Consider the following 20,563-nt stretch of genomic DNA (forward strand, 5'->3'; position numbering starts at 1 on the left):
TATTTACAGCCTGTACCGAGTACAATAAGCCACCAGGAGCGTGTTCTGGGGAGGGTTGGCTGAAGCAACAACCAGGTCAGACTGAACCCCACGGGAGCACTGAGGACACTGGCAGACACGTGCAAAGCGTGGGCCCGGGTATCCTTCCCTGATGTCCACTCTCCTTGGCGCCCACTTCTACTGGCCATGGGGTGGGATGGGGCTCTCCAGGCAGAGGTTGTGGTTTGAGGGGAGGAGAAGGGAACTTTAGGGAGACACCGAGGGGAGACAGTGGGTGCGCTGACGGGAGCAGAGAACATGGAGAGCAGCTCCTGGTCCTCTGTCGTGTTCCTTGGCCATGGTGCCCATGAAACGTGTAGAGATTTGGGGCTCAGTGTGTGAGGGGCTTTCCCCAAAGGCACAGATCTGGGCGGTGGTGGATTCAGAGCCTCCCACTGCTGTCCTGACCAAACCTCACAGGGTGGGGGACAGCAGCGCTGAGATGCTGCTGGGAGGGGTCACTGGATTCCATGGGACAGACCAGTGTCTGTGGGGTAACAGGGGGGAACTGTTGCTAAATAACTTGAGGGAGCTGATAGTCCTGGGAAGCCGATGAACCCCTCACCCCCAGATGCCCGTCTAGGTAAAGGCATGGAAGATTGTTTTGTCTTATTTTCAAGGCCGTAGCCTCCTCCTATGAGGGGACACAGCCCTTTGTGTCGGCTGGGTCTGGGGGTGTGGGTGGCCCGTATGGTGGCCTTAGGCAGAGGTGGTCTCACACCCACTCTCAGGCCCCAGTGGGGTGCTTCCCTCAAGAGCTCAGGAGCCCTGACTGCATGCTGAGCTTTAATCTCCTGCATCTGCTTACAAGGAACACTTTCTGTTTTGTTTGGTGCTATATAAATTGTTGCTAGAAGCCACATTCTCTTGAGAATTTAGAAGAAATGATCACGAGCAGCCCCAACTCTCTTGTGCTGAGAGGACCAGGTCCACCTGGCAGGTGATGAATTAACACCGTCCTTTTAAAATCCTTCCAACAAGTACGGGAAGAGGCTGTGCTCCCAAGCACATTTTATGGGGTCCTCATGATTAGGGCTCCAGTCAGACTAGCCGGCAGCTCGCTTCCTCTCCACCAGCTGTTTTCACCGTGACACCCACAAGCCACGGAGCACCCTTGCTGGGGACCTGACACGCTGGCACCCCGAGCTTGGGCTTCTCAGCCTCCAGAACTGTGGGGTAAATTTCTGCTGACTCAGCCACCAACCTGTGGCACTGTGATGACAGCCTCGTTGGCTGAGGTGTCAGGTGAGCTGTTGGCGATCATCAAGCTGCGGGGATCCCTGGTAGATATCGGTGTCTGCATGGGGCTGGGTTCTGGTCTGAGGAGATTCTGGGCTCTTTGCCGGCAGCACAGCAGGGAGAGTGTACTCTGTGATGACAGCCTAGTGGGCTGAGGCGTCGGGGTCTCCTCCTCGTGCAGTGGCACCAAGGCTGTCCCTGTTCCAGACCCCAATTCTATCCTTCCAGCCTCCCTGCTGTCTATCCCGCCTACTTCCCTCTCCCCTCTAGGGCACATTCCAGTCCCTGGAGCATCAAACCCAGAGAAGCAATTAACTGATGGGAAAATCACCAAGGTAGCTTCTGTCAGAAAACTGTCTCCCTGGGCCCTTCCACACCAAGTCATTAACAACCATAGTTAGCTCAGTGTCCCTCCCGCTCTGGAAAGATGATCAGACACTGAGCCTGGCTTTCTGCGCAAGATTCAGATTCTTACGTCGCCCTCTGGGATCTACGCTATAACCCAAGACAGCGAAGATTGCTTTGGAAATGTTGGAGCACTAGCAGGAACATGGAGAAGAAGGTTCCTGGGTAGCAAAAGCGAAGCCCCCACTACATGATGGCACCATATTTTTGACTCTTGGAGGGAAACACTTCTTCCCCTGGCTCCACCCATTCTGAACTTCCTGTCTCAGAGACTTTAGAAGTTGCCAGTCCTTTTCTTTGCTCGGTTAGAGGAAGATCCCAGCTCAAACAGCTTTGTTGGAGTGAGCTTGAAAAACCATCAACTAGTTCAAAAGCAGGTGAGCGTGGCTGAGAAGGGGACCAGAGCGATCATGCTGTGGGGCTCCCTGGTAGATATCAGTGTCTGCATGGGGATGGGTTCTGGTCTGAGAAGATTCTGGGATCTTTGCTGGCAGCACAGCAGGGAGAGTGCTGCAGAGCGGTGGGGGTGCAGGGTCAGAGGAGCCGGGACTGACCAGCACCATGTCCCTGCACCTCCCACCTCACTGGCCAGGGTGGGGATGGGAGGGAGGGCTCCCGGGGCATCCCGGTCACCAGTGACGGGGGAAATGGAGAATCTTATTGCTGCGTCCTGCCAGCCTTTCCAGAGAGAAGCTGCGGCCCTGGCGTGAGGTGGGGTGAGGACGGGGTGCTCTGGTGAGGGTGGGCTCCCTAAGGAACAACGTAAGTGGAGCCTCCACCCTCTGCCCTGAGTCCCGGCTTGCTGCAGCTCCCCGTCAGGGAGAGAGTGGGCTCTGCCCCCCGCCCTGGCCTGTCTCTGCTGTGAGGCCACCCACATTTGGAATCCTGGGCCCGAGAAGCAGCCAGGGGGAGACGGGAGTGTGAGTGGTTCAGGGTGGATGTGGGGTCACGGGGACTGAAGTGACCCCCTCTGCCAGCCCCTGTAGCAGGAGACCTGGGCACTTTCCTCAGCGCTGTACGTCACCTCAGATTTCCAATGTTAGTAGCTGGAAAAACAGAATTAGCTTCCCCACGGGCTGCTCGTCGTGAGTGAATGAAACAAATGGCTCCAGAGCATCACCAGTTCCGCAGCCACCCGGGGGTCTCTGCCTGCACAGCTAGGGGTGCAGGAGTCTCCGCAGCTCCTGCAGGCCCAGGACCCACCGCCTCGTTTCATGTTCGTTTCTTCCTGGGACGTCTCCTCAGAAAGGGGCAGCTTTTGTCCAAGAGGACATTTGCTGTTACATCCTCGAGGTCACATGCGGCCCCCCTAGCCCAAGCTCTGTGTGGGTTTGTACTTGGGGCGCATGTGCCCAGCACCACCCCTGTCTGGGGGGACAGACCCGGGGCCTTGAGCAGACTGGCCGATGCGTCACTTTCTCCACCAAGTAGCTGGGGTGACCCTGAGAGGAGAGCCCGCCCCCCACGAGGCTGTGTTCCAGGCCTGCTAGGGAGGCGCGGGGACCTGGACGCCCCTTTCGTGGAGCTCAGTGTGACAGGCTCCGCCTCCGCCCCCGACCCGTGTTTTCGGGGATAATGTTGTCAGAAACAGAAGCCTCTGGACACTGGCGATGGCCCTGGAGCTGCTGACCCTGCGGGCTGGCGCGGCCGCGTCTCTGCCTGGGAGTCCCCCATGGCCCCCGTGGCCCTCGCCGCCACCCTCGCGCTCCAGGGTGACCAGTGCACTGGGGTGACCTGGACACCCCCTGGCCAGGCCTGGAACCAGCATTTTCACCTGCGAACCCTCATTTTGTTTTTTGTTTTTGTTTTCAAATATTTATTAGTTTATACAAGAACCGGGGTACAGGCCAGAGGTGCAGGAGGATGAGAGGATTCACCAGAGACAGAGTGGGGAGCAGAACAGGCGGATCTACTGAAACACACTGCTGAGGGGAGCACGGAGACGTGGGTTGCTCCCTTCCCGGCTGGGGATTGGACTGCAGAGGCTGCAGTTCTTGTGCTGCAGAGGCTTGGGATGGCTTCATAGTGTGGTGCTTAACCCCTTGGCCATCAGGGAGGCCCCAGAACCCTCATGTCGTGTGTGGGAACGGGATGTGAGGATACACTGGGCGCTGAGGGAGCTGTGGCTGCTGAGCTCGGATGGTTTCTGTGTCGTCACCGCCCTCAAAGTCACACTCGGTCTCTCACACACTCACACACACACACACACACACACACACACACACACACACAAGTAGAGTGGGGCTCCTGAAAGCTGCATAAGGGTTCTTTTGCAGTTTTCTTTGATGGAGCCCTAAGGTCTGTCCTCTGAGTGGACAGTGAAGTGGCTGCACCTCCTGGTCTCCTGCACCTGCTCCTTGTGCGGTTCTCCCGGGACACGGGTCAGGTTCACTCCTCATTTGTTTCTGGCTTTTCCTAGTCACCTTGTGGGACAGTTATGCAAACTACATGCATTGTCTTAAGATCAAATCTATAAAATCTAAATATATTGGAAAAAATCTAGTTTCCTGCTTTTATCCCTCTCCCTGCCATCCTATTCCCCAAGGAATAACTTTTGGTTTGTTTAGGTTTCAGGTCCTCTGCCATTGCTTTTTCCTATATGTAGTTACTGCCATTCCTCCGATAAGGAGGGTGGTGTAATCGTGTGTTATAATAGGGTGCGTGGGCTCCTCCTTACTGAAGAGTGACAGCACCTGTACATTATTTTCTTCCCCTGTTTTTTGCATGCTTGCTTGTTTGTTTGTTTTGCTTACAGAGTATCTAGAGATCTCTCATTACTGACAGATTTAAATATTTCTCATTTCCTTCACAGTGGTCATCCTTCCTGGGGTGAGTAGACCTTAGTTTACTCAGCCAGTCTCCCATGATGGACATTTGATGGGTTTGGTGGTTGCTATCGCACATGGTGTCCGTTGAATAGCCTCATGCGTATTTATTCTGTATGTTTTCCAGAACATCCAGCTTTGGGATAAATCCTAACACTGGGGCTGGTGACCAAAGGGTATAGGCGTATGCGCTTTGGGGAGACACTGCTGTTTGTCCCCGCGGGTAGGGGATATTCCCCACCCCCACTGGCCATGTTAGGGAGACGCTGTTTCCCTGTCTGTACTAACAGCCTGCGCGGCAAACCCCTGGATTTCTGCCAAAGTTGTAGGTGAGAAATAGCACCTCTGTGCCGTTTTAATTTAATTTATTGAGTTATTTTATTATGCTTTGATAATAGGTTATGAGTGAGCCTTAATATCTTTTATGTATTCTCAAGGGTCACTTACCCTTTTTGCATGAACTGCTTGGTCATACCTCTTGTTCCATTTTCTCTTATGTTGTGAGTCTTTTCTTTCTCTACTTTTGCAGTGTTTTGTATATGAGGGGGAACATTTTCCCCTTTTCTGACGTTTGTGTGTTCATTTGTATCTAGTTTTTTTTGACCTGGTGGTGGTGTGTAGGTTTTTATGGAATGAAAATTCTGAGTCTTCCACCTCCTGTATTTCAAATCTTAGATTTTCCTAACTCCTAGGTTACAAAGACTGCAGCCACGCTTCTCCTATTATTTAAATGGATTTTTTGCCATCTCAGTATCTAACCTGTTGGAATCGGCGTGGCACCAGAAAGAGGCGAGGTTCTCATTGTCTAATTGCTCATGGCATCACCTCCACATTGGTGATGAACACACTCTCTTTCCCATCCATGTGAGGTGCTGCCTTATTGAATATGAATATAACAAAAATAATTGAATTAAATATATGTGTTGTGAATAGAGTATGGCCAGTTTGAACTCTATCTGAATTTGCTGGTTTTGTTCTGGCTGTACTCACACACCCACCCAGTCTCTGGTGTTGCTATGCGGACAACCCCTCCTGACAACGGGAGCCCCTGGCAGGGTCACCCTCGTTCTCTGGCCGGTGTGCGCAGGTAACAGTTTCCTCCCGCTGAGATGATAAACTCCCCAGCTTGAGGGGCCGGGGAGGTGTGCCCTTCATAACAACTGCAGGCGACACAGAGTCGAGCTGGTGGGGTTTGCTCCTGGTCCTCTGCCCCCCTGAACACGCTGAGCACCCACTGCACCCACGGCTTCTGGAGGCAAGAGGCTCCGCAGGGGCTCCAGAGACTGTGGGGTCCTGAGCCGGCACAGGAGGCTCTGGAGATGCCGTCTCTCCCCCAGCGCTGTGCAGAGCCCAGAACAGCACGAGCTCGTGGGTTGGTCGTCGGTCAGCGCCTCCCTGCGCCTGAGAGCAGCCCTCGGCCCTGTTTACCCACAGCGTGGAGCCTGGACCCTGAGCAATGGCTCTGGAGTTCTTCCTCCTTCTTGTGAAAGGCATCTTCATCATCTAAGCCTTTTAAAAATTGCGGTGTCTTCTCTGGGATTGGGAGTCAACAAGTCTCTGAGTTGCCCACGTGGGTGGTGGGTGTGATGTCATCACCCTAGTGCCATCGTCGTCATCACTTCTCCGTCGTCACCATCTTCTGCTCCACCAGGTCTGCTGTGTCGGCCCTGAATGGATGCATCACACGTGCTCCCACCAGGGGACACTGGCCATGCGTGGCTGCCCGGGCTGGCGCCGGGCAGGGAGGGATTCGAAAGGTCTGAGGAGGCGGCTGCGGGCTGTGGCAAGGCCTCCAGGCTGTGTGGGGACCCGCATGCAGGCCAGACTTGTCTGGTAATACGTCGAAGTGTTTATTCATATTTTTTATCTATTTTTAAATTGGGCTTTTTGTCTTTTTATTAACGAAATCTGTTGTTCATAAATTCTGTTCTTTTTCTGCATTTTATCATATGTTTATTAAATAGATGTGAAGTTCTTCTTCAGATATATGATTTGCAAACAATCTCCCAGTTTGCAGCTCGCTATTTCCTTATTGCTTTTGATACATATTTGCTGCTATTTTTTATTCCTTGTGTTTATCTAATATGTACACTCAAAGCTAGAATTTAAGCTCTAATCACTGCTTTAGCTGAATTGCATGAACTGTGAAGCTCAGGGTTTTAATTACGCTCTAGTTCTAAATATTTATCAATTTCTATTATCTTATTTGATCTATGAGTCATAAAATCATGTTCTCCAATTGCCAACAACAAGGCAGTTTACATTTAATTTTAATATCAGAAAGGCCAGGAAATATGGTGGATGTTATTTCAAACCTGTGAGATCTCTAGGTCACTTAGTGCACCCCGGGGAGCACACCTGTAGAGGGAGGCCCTACATTTCCAAGGTTCTCGCAAGGATGTAAACCAACGGCACTTCAAAATAAATCAATTACGTAAAAAGCAGTTGGCAACTTAAAATAAAAGACCACTATTAATAAATGTTCCCTGTACTCTTGAGAAAAACTGACTCTGAAATGTTAAGAAATAGTTTACAGGTGCTCATCAGATTAGGTTTATTAAGCATGTTGTTTAAATCCTCTGTGTCCATTTAGATTTTTCCTGCTCACTTTAGCAATGAGTGAGATGTTAAATTTGTCATCATAGATGTGGATTTGCATTGTTTTATTGTGATTTAGCTATTCTTTCTAAACCATGATGCCTGTTACTATTATTTAAATTTTGAGGATTACATTTTTGCTGTGTCATATTATATATTCCACTCACCCTCAGCCAAACCACCAATGCCCTCACCCCCTTCTGCCTCCCTCCCTACCTCTGCCCATTTTCCCCTCCCCATCCCTCTGGTAATCATTAAATTCTTTCACTGAGTTCAAAATTTATTCCACTGTATTTTTTTGCCTGTGAATGTTTTGGGTTATTTACACATCTTTATGGTGAAAGTCCTGTATCGCGTCCCCTTTATTTTCTTTCAGGCAATTTACAATTTCATTTTTTTATATCCAGATCTTTAATCCACTTTGAATTAATTTCCGTATATGGAGTTAGGTATAGATCTGGTTTCATTTTCTTGTGAGGCCTCTCTGTGTTTCCCAACGCCATTTTTAAAAGATTTTTTTTTTTAGATTGATTTATTTATTAATATAAGCACTGGGTACAGTCAGAAGCGCAGGAGGGTGAGAGAATTCACCAGAGCCAGAATGGGAAACAGAACAGGCAGACGGATGGCAATACACCGCTGAGGGGAGCAGTGGGCGTGGCAGGAGAGGTCTGTCATGCCATGTGGGACCCTTGCCCGGCAGCTGGGGATCGAACCGGCACTGTAGAGGCTGCAGGCAGCTTCGCAACCCAGCGCTCAACCGCTGCGCCACCAGGGAGGCCCCCAACGCCATTTTTAAAGAGGCTGACTATTAATTGTGTGGTCACAGCTCCTTTGTCAAAGATTAACTCTCTGTATTGGGTGGGTTTATCTCGAGGCTTTCCGTTCTGTGTGGTTGGTCTCAGTTTGTGTTTTGTTCCAGCACCATACTGTTTTGATTACTGTTGCTATGTAATAAAGTATGAAGTCAGGAAGTGTGATAGCTCCATTTTTTTTTTTTCCTTTTCTTGCAGGATTTCTGTAGTTATTTGGGTTTGTGGTCCATAAAATTTCTGTGGTTCCGTATATATTTTGTGATTCCATATAAATTTTATAATTGCTTGTTCCATTTCCTTGAAAAAAGTCATTGGGGTTTTGATAGGTATTGCATTGAATCTTTAGATTGCTTTAAGTCATATGGCCATAAAAGATGTTTATTCTTCTAGTCCATGAGTATGGGATTTCACATTTCTTTGTGTCTTCTCCAGGGAGTGGCTGGAACAAAATTACCCCCTTTTCTGACCTGGAGAGAAAACACAGGACAGAAGCTAATCTCTGAATTCTCCTGCATGTGTCTGTGACTCATTTCCCTTATATGGAAGAGGGGTTCATAGGTCCCGCTTAGGTGGTGAGCTCCATCCCTCTTTGCCTGAACCTCCACTGCATGAGTATAACTACTAGTGCCTACAAGATGAAAGCTGGGCCATGTCATGTGACTTGGAGAAGTGACAGACAACAGACAACCATATAAATTTTTTTTCCATAAAATTCTATTGCTTTTTCAATATCTGAAGCTGATTAATAAAGTTTTTTCAATATTTTGAGAAGCTTTAGCACCCAACAGTGCCTCCAAAAGTCCCTTAAATACTGTCTCTGGCGGCGGGGGATGGGGAGCCCGAAGGTATGTGCTGCCACCAGGTTCCCAGGACCCGCTGACCCTCAGGGCTGCCCCGACTCTGAGACTCTGAGACTCTGAGACTCTGAGGGGGCTTTACAGGCCGGGACTCTGGGCCTCACACAGAACAAGAGAAACCACCTCATCATGCTGAAGGTAGGCGGGACCCCAAGGTAGGAATGTCTGGGCTGTCCAATCTCAGCTTCTCCCCTGACAGGCCTGGGCACCCGCCAGGCCACACCCATACTTCTGAGGAACCACTGAGCGAGTATCCCTGCAGCACTTGTTTGGGTTAATGGTCAGCCAGCGTGACATCTGCCCTTGTAACACTATCCTGCAGATTAATCTAATCTTGCGATTAGATTAGCGACAGTCTGGCCCTTGTGATAGTCTGGCCCTGCAACACTTATTCCTTAGGCCTATTTCAGGCCAAGTGTCAGAATCTGCCCTTGAGACACTAATTGTAGGTTAATCTTCAACTGGCTGCTCAACGCTCTTTCTGTCTTCAAGGGCCATAGCCTCCCTGGTGGCGGGAAAAGGGAGTGGAGGACAGAAGCCCCTGTAGGTGTTGGGGCCGGCTCTGGCAGAGGAGCGGAATTGCCGGTGCCAGGGCATAACAGCAGGAGAAACCACCTCATGAGGAGGTTTGGTAACTTCTCACGGGGTCACCGTTCTTACCAGAGGGCCCATCCATCATGACATGGTCCTGAGTGTCCAGAGACCCTGACTGAAGCCCCTTCTCAGTAAGAGGGTGGGGTGTGTGACTCAGGCACCATGTCTTCTCCAAGGGGACAGTCACACCACTCTCCTCAGCTTTTCCATTGGGAGGGTGGGCTGTGGGGGCTGCTCAGCAGACCCGTTGGGGTCACATTCCAGGTCACTTCCTTGGAGACGGGACTGAACTGTCTTGTTGTGTCGGCAACATCACACTGCTAAGCAGGAGTCATGGAGCAGGCCTCACAATGCAGGATGCTGCTGAACGAACAAGACCCTGGCCCTTTTATTGACAGACTAATCATACAGTGTCAGTTACATGGGGTCGGAGGACAAAGAGGGAAAGATGGGTGAGACTAAAGAACGTGAATTTTGTCATCTAGGGCTTCAGGGGGACGTGAGCCTGCTGACTAGATAATTCTCATCTGCTTGATGACCAAGTGTTGTCTTCAGAACCAGACCCCAGACCCCAGGCCATGGTTCCGATCTCATCAACAAGGTGTCCGCTGATCAGCTTCTGGGGTGACTTGTCATACATCGGTCCTCAGCCACCCGGGTGTTCCCAGTCATACCTCGTGATGCACACCCTTCCCAGGGTGAGCAAGCTTTCTTCTCCTGGTTGATTTGAAAGGGACCTTGTAAGGTTGGGCTCCTGTGACTGATTAACCAGGCAGCTCTGACCTTGTGCAGGGATGCATTACTGCAGGTGACAAAAATGGCGGCCAAACAGGCCACTTAGGATTAGCAGGCCAACACAGTCTCAATAGTCTAAGGTCAGCATTTTAGCAATGCCTGGGGTTGAGGGCAGAAAGGTCAGGCCTTTCTCCTGATCTCCAGGTGCCAGGACCGGAGCACAGTTAGAGGAGCCAGGTGGGGCTGGTCCAACCTGAGATATCTCAGAGAAGGGCCGGTGGCCTCTTGAGGTGGGACCAGCCTGTCTGCCTCTGAGTCTCCTCAGCACCCACATTTCCATCCTTGGCTGGTGACCCACTAGCCATTTCAGACTGCATGATCTGGCTCCCGTCAGTGTCCTCTGGGTGGCAGGAATGGAATTGGAGGGAAAGAGAGATTGAACACCATGGAAGCAGAATGTCCAGCTCTGCCCTCCTGACCAAGGCACAAACACACACATCAGCGTCCCCCATCCAGGAGCCGTAGCCAGCATCAAGGACTCTCCAGTGAAGTCCATCACTAGTGTTCTGGGGAAAATTTTAAAATAGTATATATTTTGATTTATGCCAGAAAGGGTGAATCAGGTTAACAAGCATATTGGTGTTTTTATGTAGTTGATCAATCTGGCTTCCCTGGCGGCTCAGGACTGGGAGTAGATAGTGTCCACATAGGGAATTACTACTGTGTTAACAAACGCCATGAATCACTTCACATTCTTCTGGCCAGGAGATTGATACATTTCCAGTATCCTCATTCTCTCCCTCTCGTTCAGTTGCAAAGTTGGCTCAATGAAAATTGAGCACCTGACCTGATACTTGAGCACTGGCGGTGCGGGGAGGGGGATCCCTAGAAGCAGAGTCCAGTCCTGAGCAGCCGCCAGCACATCCTGCTGCCCCCCTGGTGTCTGCAGCCCACCCAGGAGCTCACATCTGTCCCAGCCGATCTATTCCTCACGTATTCAATGAATTCAGCGCTGATTTCATTTTGCCCTGGAGTTTTTTCTGGGAATGACTTACATTTAATTTTTGGTTTGATATTGGCTTTCAAATCTGCTATTTCTTCTTGCATCAGCTTTTGCTAAATTGTGTCTGTAAAAATCTATTTCATTTAAATAATCAAATTCTTCTGCCATGAAGAAGAATTTCTATTTCAGTCTATCTCAGTCACTGTTGCTTTTAATGTGTGAGGTCTGCAGTGGTGTTCCCACTTCCACTCTTATGAGCGTAATCTGAGCATCTTTACACATTTTCTTTATTCACTTTGATAGGGATTTGTCCATTTTATTGACATCATCAACCATTTAGTTTTATTTTATTTTTATTTATTTATTTTTTAAAAGATTATCTATTTATGCATACAAGAGGTGGGGCACAGGCCAGAGGTGTGAGGGGTAAGAGGATTCACCAGAGACAAAGTGGGGAAGAGAACAGGTGGATTGACTGAAATCCACTGCTGAGGGGAGCAGTAGGCGATCCAGAAGAGGTCTGCTGTGCCATGTGGGTAGCTCCCTGGGCGGGAATCGAACTCAGGCTGTAGTGGCTGCGGACAGCTTCATAGGTTGCATCATAACCCCTTGCGCCCCTAAGGAGGCCCCATTTCGTTTTAGATTTCAATTTTTCTTTATTGTTCTTCTTTTTCTATTTCAATGATTTCTCTTTGTAGTGCTTCCCTCATTTTCTTGACCAGATTTTCATTTTGATGTTCCTTTTCCAATTTTTAAATGTATCACAGATGATGAATATTTTTGACTACTTGTTACTACTTATATGAGCCTTTAATGTACAAAAGTCCACTCTATCATGGCTCATGTGAAAGCACTTAACCCAGACCTGGGTGTCACCACTAATGTCAGCCAGAACAGGGGACTTTCCTACCAGCAGGGACCCCTGTATGCAAATGAAGAAACCTGAGGAATGAGTGAGTGCATTAGAACTTAACATAGTGACTATGTTTTACATCGACCTGCTCCCCACGGTGAATATGGACTCACACAAACCTCCTAGTGGGCTTAACTGAGACACAATGGAGCCGGGCCTTCCCTTTCTATCTCCCTCAGGACCACAGGAAACTTCTCTTCCTGCCTCCTCTCTGGCCTGGCTGCACTCGCCTGTCTCACTCAGGGGCTGAGCTGACCTTGTAACGTAGGTTCCTCTGTTCTGGAATATTGTTTTCCTCATCACTAGTGCATGATTGATGATACTGTATTTCCCCAGCACAGGGAGCTTAGCCTGTGCTTACATAACAAAACCGACCACACGCTACTCCAGAGAAATGGGCGTCTGCGCTTATCTAGCTTGAGAGCTGTTAGCAGTTTGCGTAATTACTACAGTGCTATAAAATTCCAGATTGAATTTTATTTCCAGATGAAGGGTCATAACGGTAAATCAGACCCTTTCATAATGAGACCCGAGTCTCCAGGGAACCGGGACCCCATGACAACATTCACAGAGCCCCTCCCCGTGGCAGGCGGTGTCACAGATCAGGGTCAACTATTCCTGATGCTCCTCATACCATCTGGTACCAGGTACCACCCAGTACCAAGTATCTCTTGGAGTGAGTTTGGACCCGTCCTAACTAACCTCATGCTTCCAACACATCATTCCAAAGATGCAAGCAGCCTGAAAGCAGCAGCCCTGTCTCTCCCACATCCCTCAAGGAAGGAGCAGGGAGGGACCGGCCTGCCCTGAAACCAGCCTGAAGCCCTGGGTGCAGGTGTGGGGCCAGACCTGAGAAGCATGTCCAGGGACCCATGGCCATCGATTAATTGGTGACTCTGGCACCGACCCGAAAGTTTCTTCCAGAATTTTCCAGCATGACCCACGCTTGGCTCCTTTCTGTAGTGTCCTTCGTGGTCTAGAACACTAGCTGCCAGGCTGAAGGGCGATTGCACTTTATCCTTAATCAGTGTTTCATTTCCCAGCCACTCTCGCCACTGCGGCGCTGCCCTGACCCGGTACAGCCCTTCCGTGCAGAGGCTCGGGCGGCGCTGCCGATGACCAGGGGCAGGTCTCCTCGGAGCGAGCTTTGACGGCTCCGCCCTCACTTCCACTTCCTCCACGTTCTTGACATCCTGGCTGAGCAGTGACCAGAAAATTGGTGAAAGAAGCTGGGCCCAGATTTTCCAGGTAGGGGTGTGGGGTGTTGATGGGGAGGAAGTGGGTGACTGTGAATTGGGTACTTCGCCCCGGTGGGTGTCGGCAACCTCCGGAGAAACCTGCTCTCAGGGTGTGCCCCTCCTTGGCTCTTGTTCCCTGTTGGGCTGAGTTTAAGCTGTCTCTCTTCCCAAGGACGAGCCCCATGAGTTACTGCCTCTTCCAGGGGTGACCGATCAGAGGAGACTCCTGAAAATGTACGGGCCAGTTCCTAACCCACAGAATTTATAAATAAACGAAGCTTGCAGGGAGAGATGGCCGAGTGGACACCATGAGCTCCGGGGGCGGGTGGGAGCTCACGCCAGAGGCGGAGCAGCACAGCCCAGCTCCAGTGCACCCCGGGAGCACAGGGTCAGGGCCAGAGCTGTGGCCCCCCTGTGCTGCCGGCCAGAGCTGCCCTTGGGAATCTGCCTCCTCAGGGACGGTTCCTTACTAGTGCATTGAGAATGGAGGAGGGGGACCACAGCAGTGGGAGGAGCGGGACCCCAGGAGCGGGAGGAGGGACCGCAGCCCTGTGACTGCAGCCAGGAGAGGCCGGGGCACAACCTGCTTGGTCTCCAGGCAGAGGGGAGGCTCGGCCTCCAGCGCAGGGGTCTCTGCCCAGCTCTGAGTGAGGGTGGACGGGCGGCGGGGAGACTGCAGAGAGAGCCCCGGGGCTGGAGAGAGCCCCAACCACCTGCGGCAGATTGTGCCAGAACTGATATTTTAGAGTCTGTGATTTCTCTCCTCTGTTCACAGGAAGCTGTTTCCTCCTCTCTCTCCTTGAGGGATAAAGAGAAAACCCTTTTTTCAAAAGCGCTTCTCGGCATCTGACAGCGTGTCAGGTTGGGCTCGGTGCTGCCATCACTGAGCCGCCCCTCCACGCCAGCACGCTCAGCCGGCCCTGGGCGGTCAGCTCAGCCAGGGTCCTTCTAAATGCTTTCAAAAGGTTGCGGGTAGCAAAAAAATGTGGTACCGTGTTTCTAGAACACTCTCTACTGGTGAATAAGGGAAGGGTCATTTTCTCCACAGGTCCCGCGTGGGCTGGGCAGAAGGCCCTTCAGAGGGAGGCAGAGTCAGGGGGACGATGCTTAAGCAGTTTGCTTACTTAGCAAGTGCTGACTGAGAACCGGTCTCTGTCCAGAGCGCACCTGTTCCTGGGGGGCACAGGAAATACCAGACCCAGGGGGTCCTGCAATCACAAATCATCACTCTAGGGGGAGACAGCGGGGCACAGACGAGGTCTCCCTGTTGTAAACCCCACTGCACCTGAGCCCTGAGCGAGCAGAGCAATTGGAGGTGACCTCACCTAAGCTGTGCTGTTGGGGGTGACCGGCTTGGGGAGAGGGGCTGAAGAACACTCTGTGGAGAAGTGGGAGCTGGGCTCTGGGCACTAGATGGCCTGGGATTTCCCAAGAAGAGGGCACGGGCCACAAAGGTGCCAGGTGGATGGAGGGTAGAGGACTCGGGAAGGTTGAGGGGGGCAGGATGGCTGAAGCCTCTTAAAGAGAGACACTGATGGCTCAGGAGGCTTTCTGGGCTATGCCAAGGATGGTAAATTAGTTGCAAAAACAGTAATAATTTTAAACAGGAAAAAACCCCAAGTATGACATGAAAAATGATCTGACTAAAGCAAAAAAAGTCAGCCATCAGCTCCATTGTTAACAAGTGACCACCCATTAGGTTAACACGAAGCTGCAGGGAACTGGATCATCTGCAGTACCTGCAAGTAGAATCAGCAGGATTTGCAGAGGGACTGGGGAGCAGCTGAGGAACAGGAGGTACAGAGGACCCCAGGTTCTGCAAAACCGCTGGCTGACTAGAGATGCCATTCACGGGAACCGGGACTCTGTGGCCACAGGCTGGGGGAGCTCGGGTGCAGCGTGGTCTGATTCTGTGGAGACGCCCACAAACGCCAAAATGCAGAACTGGGTGGGATGGAAAGTTTGGGGTCTGGGGAGGTGTCGGCTACTGACTGCCCGTGACACCCCGTCAGGACTCTGAATGCACAGAGGGGGGTGGGGGCAGCCCCAGAGCACGGGGCACTGGAGGCTTCATGTTTGTGTAAGAAAAAGGAACCCCCAGAAATGAGACGAGAATGGGGCGTGAGCAGCAGTTTAGAATTCCAGAGGAAGCGCCTGGGAAAACCAGCAGCTCTCGGCACCTGTGGAAGGTTCCAGAGACCCCACCGCCCGTGACACCTTCTCCTTCCTCTGCAGGACCCCGGCTGCCATGGCGGCCCCCCTCCACAGCGACCCCAGCGCCAGCGCAGGTGAGAGGGGCTCGGCTCCCCAGGCTGGCGGGGGGGTCCCCGAGGCGCCAGCCCTGCCCTCTGGGCCGGATCAGCCTCCCCCGGCCCCGCCCCCCTCCCCACCACTGTCCTGCTCCTCCCGCCCCTGACCCGCCACCCCCTCTCCTCCCCGGGGCGCGGCCCCTGCAGGGGGGCCATGGGGTTGGGGGGCTCCCTGCCTGCTCCTGTGTGTGGCCCTCAGCGGGAGGGGGGCGGGGGGCTCCCTGCAGCTGCCCAGCCCGTCCGCGGGCCGCAGAGGACGGAGGAGGCCCCGGGGGGACGGGACGGCCCCTCTGTCCGCCCCGCGCCCGCTCCCGGCCCCTCCAGCCCCGCAGACGCCCGGCCCGAGCCCTCGGCCTGTCCCGACCCGAGTCCGCCCCCGGGGCGGGCGTCCCGAGTCTCCCCCGGGGCCGCCCCCCTCCGCTGCGCTTCCCTCGGCGGCCAGTTCGCGGGCAGCGGGGCTCGGGCGGGGCCAGGGGTACCCCGTGGGCTGGCGCGGGGCGCGGGCGGGGCTCCGGGCCGGGATCCCAGGATCGGGGAGCCGGGGGCGCGGCTGGGGCTGGGCGGGGCGGCGGGGGGGGGGGGGCTGAGTCCTCCCTCCCGCGGCCGCGGCTCCTCAGGCGGGGCGGGGTCCGGGAGCCCCGGGAAGGCCGCGCGGGGGGGGGGGGGGCCGGGGACACCGTGTCACGGTCACGGGGAGCCCCACGTGCTGGTCACGGGCTCGCGCGGCTCCCGCCCTCCGGGGTCACCTGGAGCAGCTCAGCTTCCGCGGGGCTCAGGCCAACCCGCGGGGCTGCTGCGCAGAGCAGAGCCGGGGTGACGAGGGCTGCCCCAGGCGCACCCCGCGATGCCCCCTGGGCCAGGAGCCACGATGGCGCTGAGCCCTGGCCGGGTCTCCCCCCGACTCGCTCCCTCTCCAGGGCGGGCCTCGCCCCGCAGGGTCCGCTGCAGACGGCCTGTGAGGACAGAGGGGGGCTCTGAACCCACACCCCAGCCCCCGGAGGCCCTCTTAGCCCTGCGGGGTCGGGACCTCCTCTCCGGGAAACTGACCCCTCACCCCAGGACTCTGGGTGTCTAACTGGGGAGCACCAAGGGCGGTTTGTTCATCCCACAATTAGCAAAAGCGTCACCATCAAGTGTAGAGGAAGGGGATTAACTATAGGATTTTGCAGCCAGAGCAAATTCCACAATTTTTCCCCATGACTGATATTTGTAAAATTTTACCGCAAGCTACTGAGTAGACTAAAGGGACGGGTGGAAGCAGAGGCCGGTCAGGAGACTGGGGGCTTGGGGGGGAGCCTGGATTGGAATGAGGGTTTCAAGATGGAGAAAGTGAAATTTGCAGCTTTAGCCAAAAGAACCAGCCGACCAGGGAAACGAGGCGAGAAAAGGGAAGCGAAGAATCAAGTGTGACCCACATCTCTGGTCCGATGACCTGGACGACGTGACGGTGTCTCTAAGGCAAAGCGGAGCTGGTAGCGGGTCTATGGTGCTGGTGGCACGGGTGTGAGTGTGGGCGTCACCGTGGAGACAGCAGCTTCCACAGAGGAGCCTCGTGCAGGGCCCGTCTCGCTCAGGGGCGGCGCGGCCGGGGACACCCCCATACAGACCCGCGCATCTGGGTTGGCAGTGGCCTCGCGCGGGTGCTGTGTGCCCTGAGCAGTCCCGAGAGATTTCCACATCACACACACTTCACAGACTGAGAGGGTCACTGAGACGAGGAGGAGCTGGAGAGGGTCGGTTTTCAGTCTCAGGCCCTGTTCTCTGGACACGGGCTCAGCTGCTGACTCTGCAGCTCTGATGTGAACAGTCAATTTCCCAGGAAGGGGATGGATATTCCCCTGCGAACCAAAGAGGGGATAACGGTACTGATTCACATAATGTGAGTTCCCCCGCTTATCATGTGTCAAGGCACGTTATGCTAAACCCCACATTTGTCAGTATTTCATGACTATAATGTTTCAGCACGTACTTTAAAATAATAGATCTAGATATCCACTGATATTTCTAAAATCGCCTCTTCTTATTGCCACGATGTAGATCATTAACTCTAAACACAAGGAGTTTCATTGTCCTGTGGCTCATCATCCCTGAGGGCATGCATTGGGATGCAGTGTGTCTTCCCCGAGGGCATCCCCGTGCTGCTCGCAAGGGAGTGTGGGCCAGACTGATCTTGCCAGGAAGGACAGTTCCATGTTGACTATAAATGGGGCGGGGGAGGGAGGGAGTTGCAGGTGGAATCAATCCCAGGATGCCCTGAGTCAGCGCCTGTGCTGCTTCCTACATTCCCTATGTGAACAGCTGCACCCGCAGCACACAGGGCTCTTCTTAAACTGTTTTGTTTCCCTTATAAGCTCTTGATCAAACCCCTAGAGGAGCATCAGGGTGGGGCTGTGCATGGCCGCCTGTGCAGCAGAGGCCCCTGGGGCAGCACCTCGTGGGCAGTGGTGGGCGCCCAACAGGACTCTGTAGTGGAGACGCTCTGGCCTCCCCGACACTGTGGCTTTTGTCCCCTCCTGTCCCAGGCCTTGGACACCAAGACCCCAGAGAGTCACAGCTGAGACTGGTCTTACTGGGTAAGACTGGAGCAGGGAAAAGCGCCACAGGGAACAGCATCCTCGGGAGGAAGGCGTTTTATTCCAGCCTCGCTGCAAAATCCGTCACCACGTCCTGCCAGAGAGAGAGCAGCCCCTGGCATGGGGGAGAAGTGGTGGTGGTGGACACGCCTGGCATCTTTGACACGGAGGTGCTCGATGCTGACACCAGCAAGGAGATCACCCGCTGCCTCCTGCTGAGCTCCCCGGGGCCCCACGCGCTGCTCCTGGTGGTCCCGCTGGGCCGCTACACGCCTGAGGAGCACAAGGCCACGGAGAAGATGATGAGCATGTTTGGGGACACAGCGAGGAGACACATGATCCTCCTGTTCACCCGAAAAGACGACCTGGAGGACATTGAGTTCCGTGACTACTTAAAGGGAGCCACAGACATCATTCGGGAGCTGGTGGGCAGGTTCAGCGATCGCTACTGTCTGTTCAACAACAGGGCGACAGGGGCTGAGCTGGATGCCCAGAGGGTCCAGCTGCTGGCCCTGGTCCAGCACGTGGTGACGCAGAACGGAGGGGGTTACTACAGCAACGATCTATTCCAGAGGGCGGAGGAGGAGATTCAGAGGCAAACCCTGGTGAGGCAAGAGCACTACAGGGCCGAGATGGAGAGGGAGAAAGCGCAGATAAGGCAGGAGTATGAGGAGAGGATCAGGAAGCTGGAGGACCAGCTGGAGCAGCGAGAGAGCAGGGCGCAGATGGAGCGGAAGTTGGCAGAGAAGGAGTCTGTCTACCAGGCCAAGCAGCAAAATGCCAGGCGTGAAGTGGAGAATCAGAGAGGGATACTTGATGTGATCTTGAAAGCGCTGGATGTTGCATGTCTGGTTTTCTCACGTCTGTTCAAGTAACAGAAAGCGTGATGGAAATGTGTCTACTTTCTGGGTGACCGTGCCCCGTAGAATTCACTCCCCACAGTCACACACTCCCCGTTCTTCTGCTTGCAGCACCATGGGACACAGCCAAGCTCATGGTGGCAACTGGTAAATGTTTCACTGATTTGCAGGACATGCAAGTTCTCAGTTTGGGAAACTCGGAGCAGAAGGTATTGACGGTGCCGCCGTGCGATTTCTCCCTGAGACGCAGAGCAAAGGATGCAGGGACCAAAGGTGGTGACCCCGAGCTTTCTCTCCTTACCCCCAAACACACCTTTCTCCAGAGTCTTCTCATGGGGAGATGATCTTGCCAGGGTTTCTCCGCCCTTATTTGTACCTTCCAGACCCCGTCACCTCACCCATGTGGGTTATAGAAAGATTAAGCATTTGCAGAGTCAGTTTTATGGCTGAGGACTGTATAGATCTCTCTCTGAATGAACGTAAACATGTTTAGTTACATTTTACAGGGGAACTCAATCATTTCTCACCTCCTTCCCATTGGAGAACAAAGCTCTGTCTGGAAATTAGATTTTTTAGTACTTGATTACATGAAATGCCATGAAAAGAGAAGGGCAGAGATGCAGCAGATGACAGAACAATCATTGTAGATGTATTTGCGGACACACTTCACCCACTTCAGCAAAGCTCACTTGCTGAGCACCCAGCTCTCTGCTCTCTTTGTAACGGCCTCCCCTCCCGGTCCCCCCAGGACCCCATCCCTGGTTTCTGGCTGACCTGGGTCCTCGGCTCAGGCCTGCCTACCCATGAGTGTTTGTTAATAGCTATGATAATAAAGCTGTATTCTCCCATTTGGTGCACAGTGGCCGTCTGGTTTTCTTGGGAGTCGCCACGCTGTGTGTAAGAACACTGTGATGAGTTTCATGTTGTGCTAAAATCTCTAGTGTGGTGTGGACTGGACCTGCCCTCGTCTTTCCGGCTCCTCTTCCCCGGAGGGTTTGAGCCACTGTCACCTCCTCTGTCAGCAGGGACCCCACTCCCCTGGATTTCCTCACTGTGTTCTGATAGACATTATAGTTAACCAACATGCTGAGGATGCTGTGGTGTAGCAAATCCTTTCACATTCGGGGGACAGAACTGTAGCCCCTACTCCTTCCCTGTTGTTCCCCTGGGTGCTCCTAGGGCTTCCCCAGCTCACCCCATGTCCCCCCACGTGCTCTGGTGGCCCCCAGAGACCCTGTCAGCTCTCCCTGCTCTGCCATCTTGAAAATGGCTTCTCTGGGCCCCAAGCCAGGTTGCCCAAAATAAGGCCACACCTCTTCTGTATTTCCCCAAAACCCAAGTGATGGAGAATAGACAACCCATTCTGGGGAAATTCCCAGTCATACACAGTTGGCATCTTTTCACAAAAATTTTTTTTTTTTTTTTTAAACATTGGAGGCTGATGTTTGTTTCTCAGTATTCTCTGAGGCAGTAGCCATCAGAGCCACCAGGGAATCTTATTAAACTACAAAGTTTCGATGCAGTGGACACGTGCAACAGGAGATTCTGCTACCAGAGCAA

The 20,563-nt window shown here is 53.1% G+C and overlaps 1 protein-coding gene across 6 annotated transcripts; it reads left to right on the forward strand.

Moving 5' to 3' along the window:
• The first annotated feature begins 1,837 nt into the window (after window positions 1-1,837).
• On the forward strand, window positions 1,838-20,149 carry GIMAP4 (GTPase, IMAP family member 4). 6 transcript variants are annotated; one of them, XM_054692765.1, is made up of 5 exons: window positions 1,838-2,060; window positions 13,067-13,271; window positions 14,037-14,278; window positions 15,497-15,549; window positions 18,093-20,149. In XM_054692765.1, exons 4-5 carry the CDS (start codon window positions 15,510-15,512, stop codon window positions 19,016-19,018), a joined length of 966 nt encoding a protein of 321 aa, XP_054548740.1. In that variant the 5' UTR covers window positions 1,838-2,060; window positions 13,067-13,271; window positions 14,037-14,278; window positions 15,497-15,509; the 3' UTR covers window positions 19,019-20,149. The 6 variants fall into 6 exon arrangements, with proteins under 6 accessions (XP_054548740.1, XP_037371407.1, XP_054548739.1 ...); XM_037515510.2 differs by having other exon boundaries at window positions 14,037-14,122; window positions 18,093-20,148; XM_054692764.1 differs by having other exon boundaries at window positions 14,037-15,549; window positions 18,093-20,148.
• Window positions 20,150-20,563: the final 414 nt, after the last annotated feature.

The sequence above is a fragment of the Talpa occidentalis genome, unplaced genomic scaffold (genome assembly GCF_014898055.3).
Source record: "Talpa occidentalis isolate TD23 unplaced genomic scaffold, MPIMG_talOcc4v2.1, whole genome shotgun sequence".
Lineage (NCBI taxonomy): Eukaryota > Metazoa > Chordata > Mammalia > Eulipotyphla > Talpidae > Talpa > Talpa occidentalis.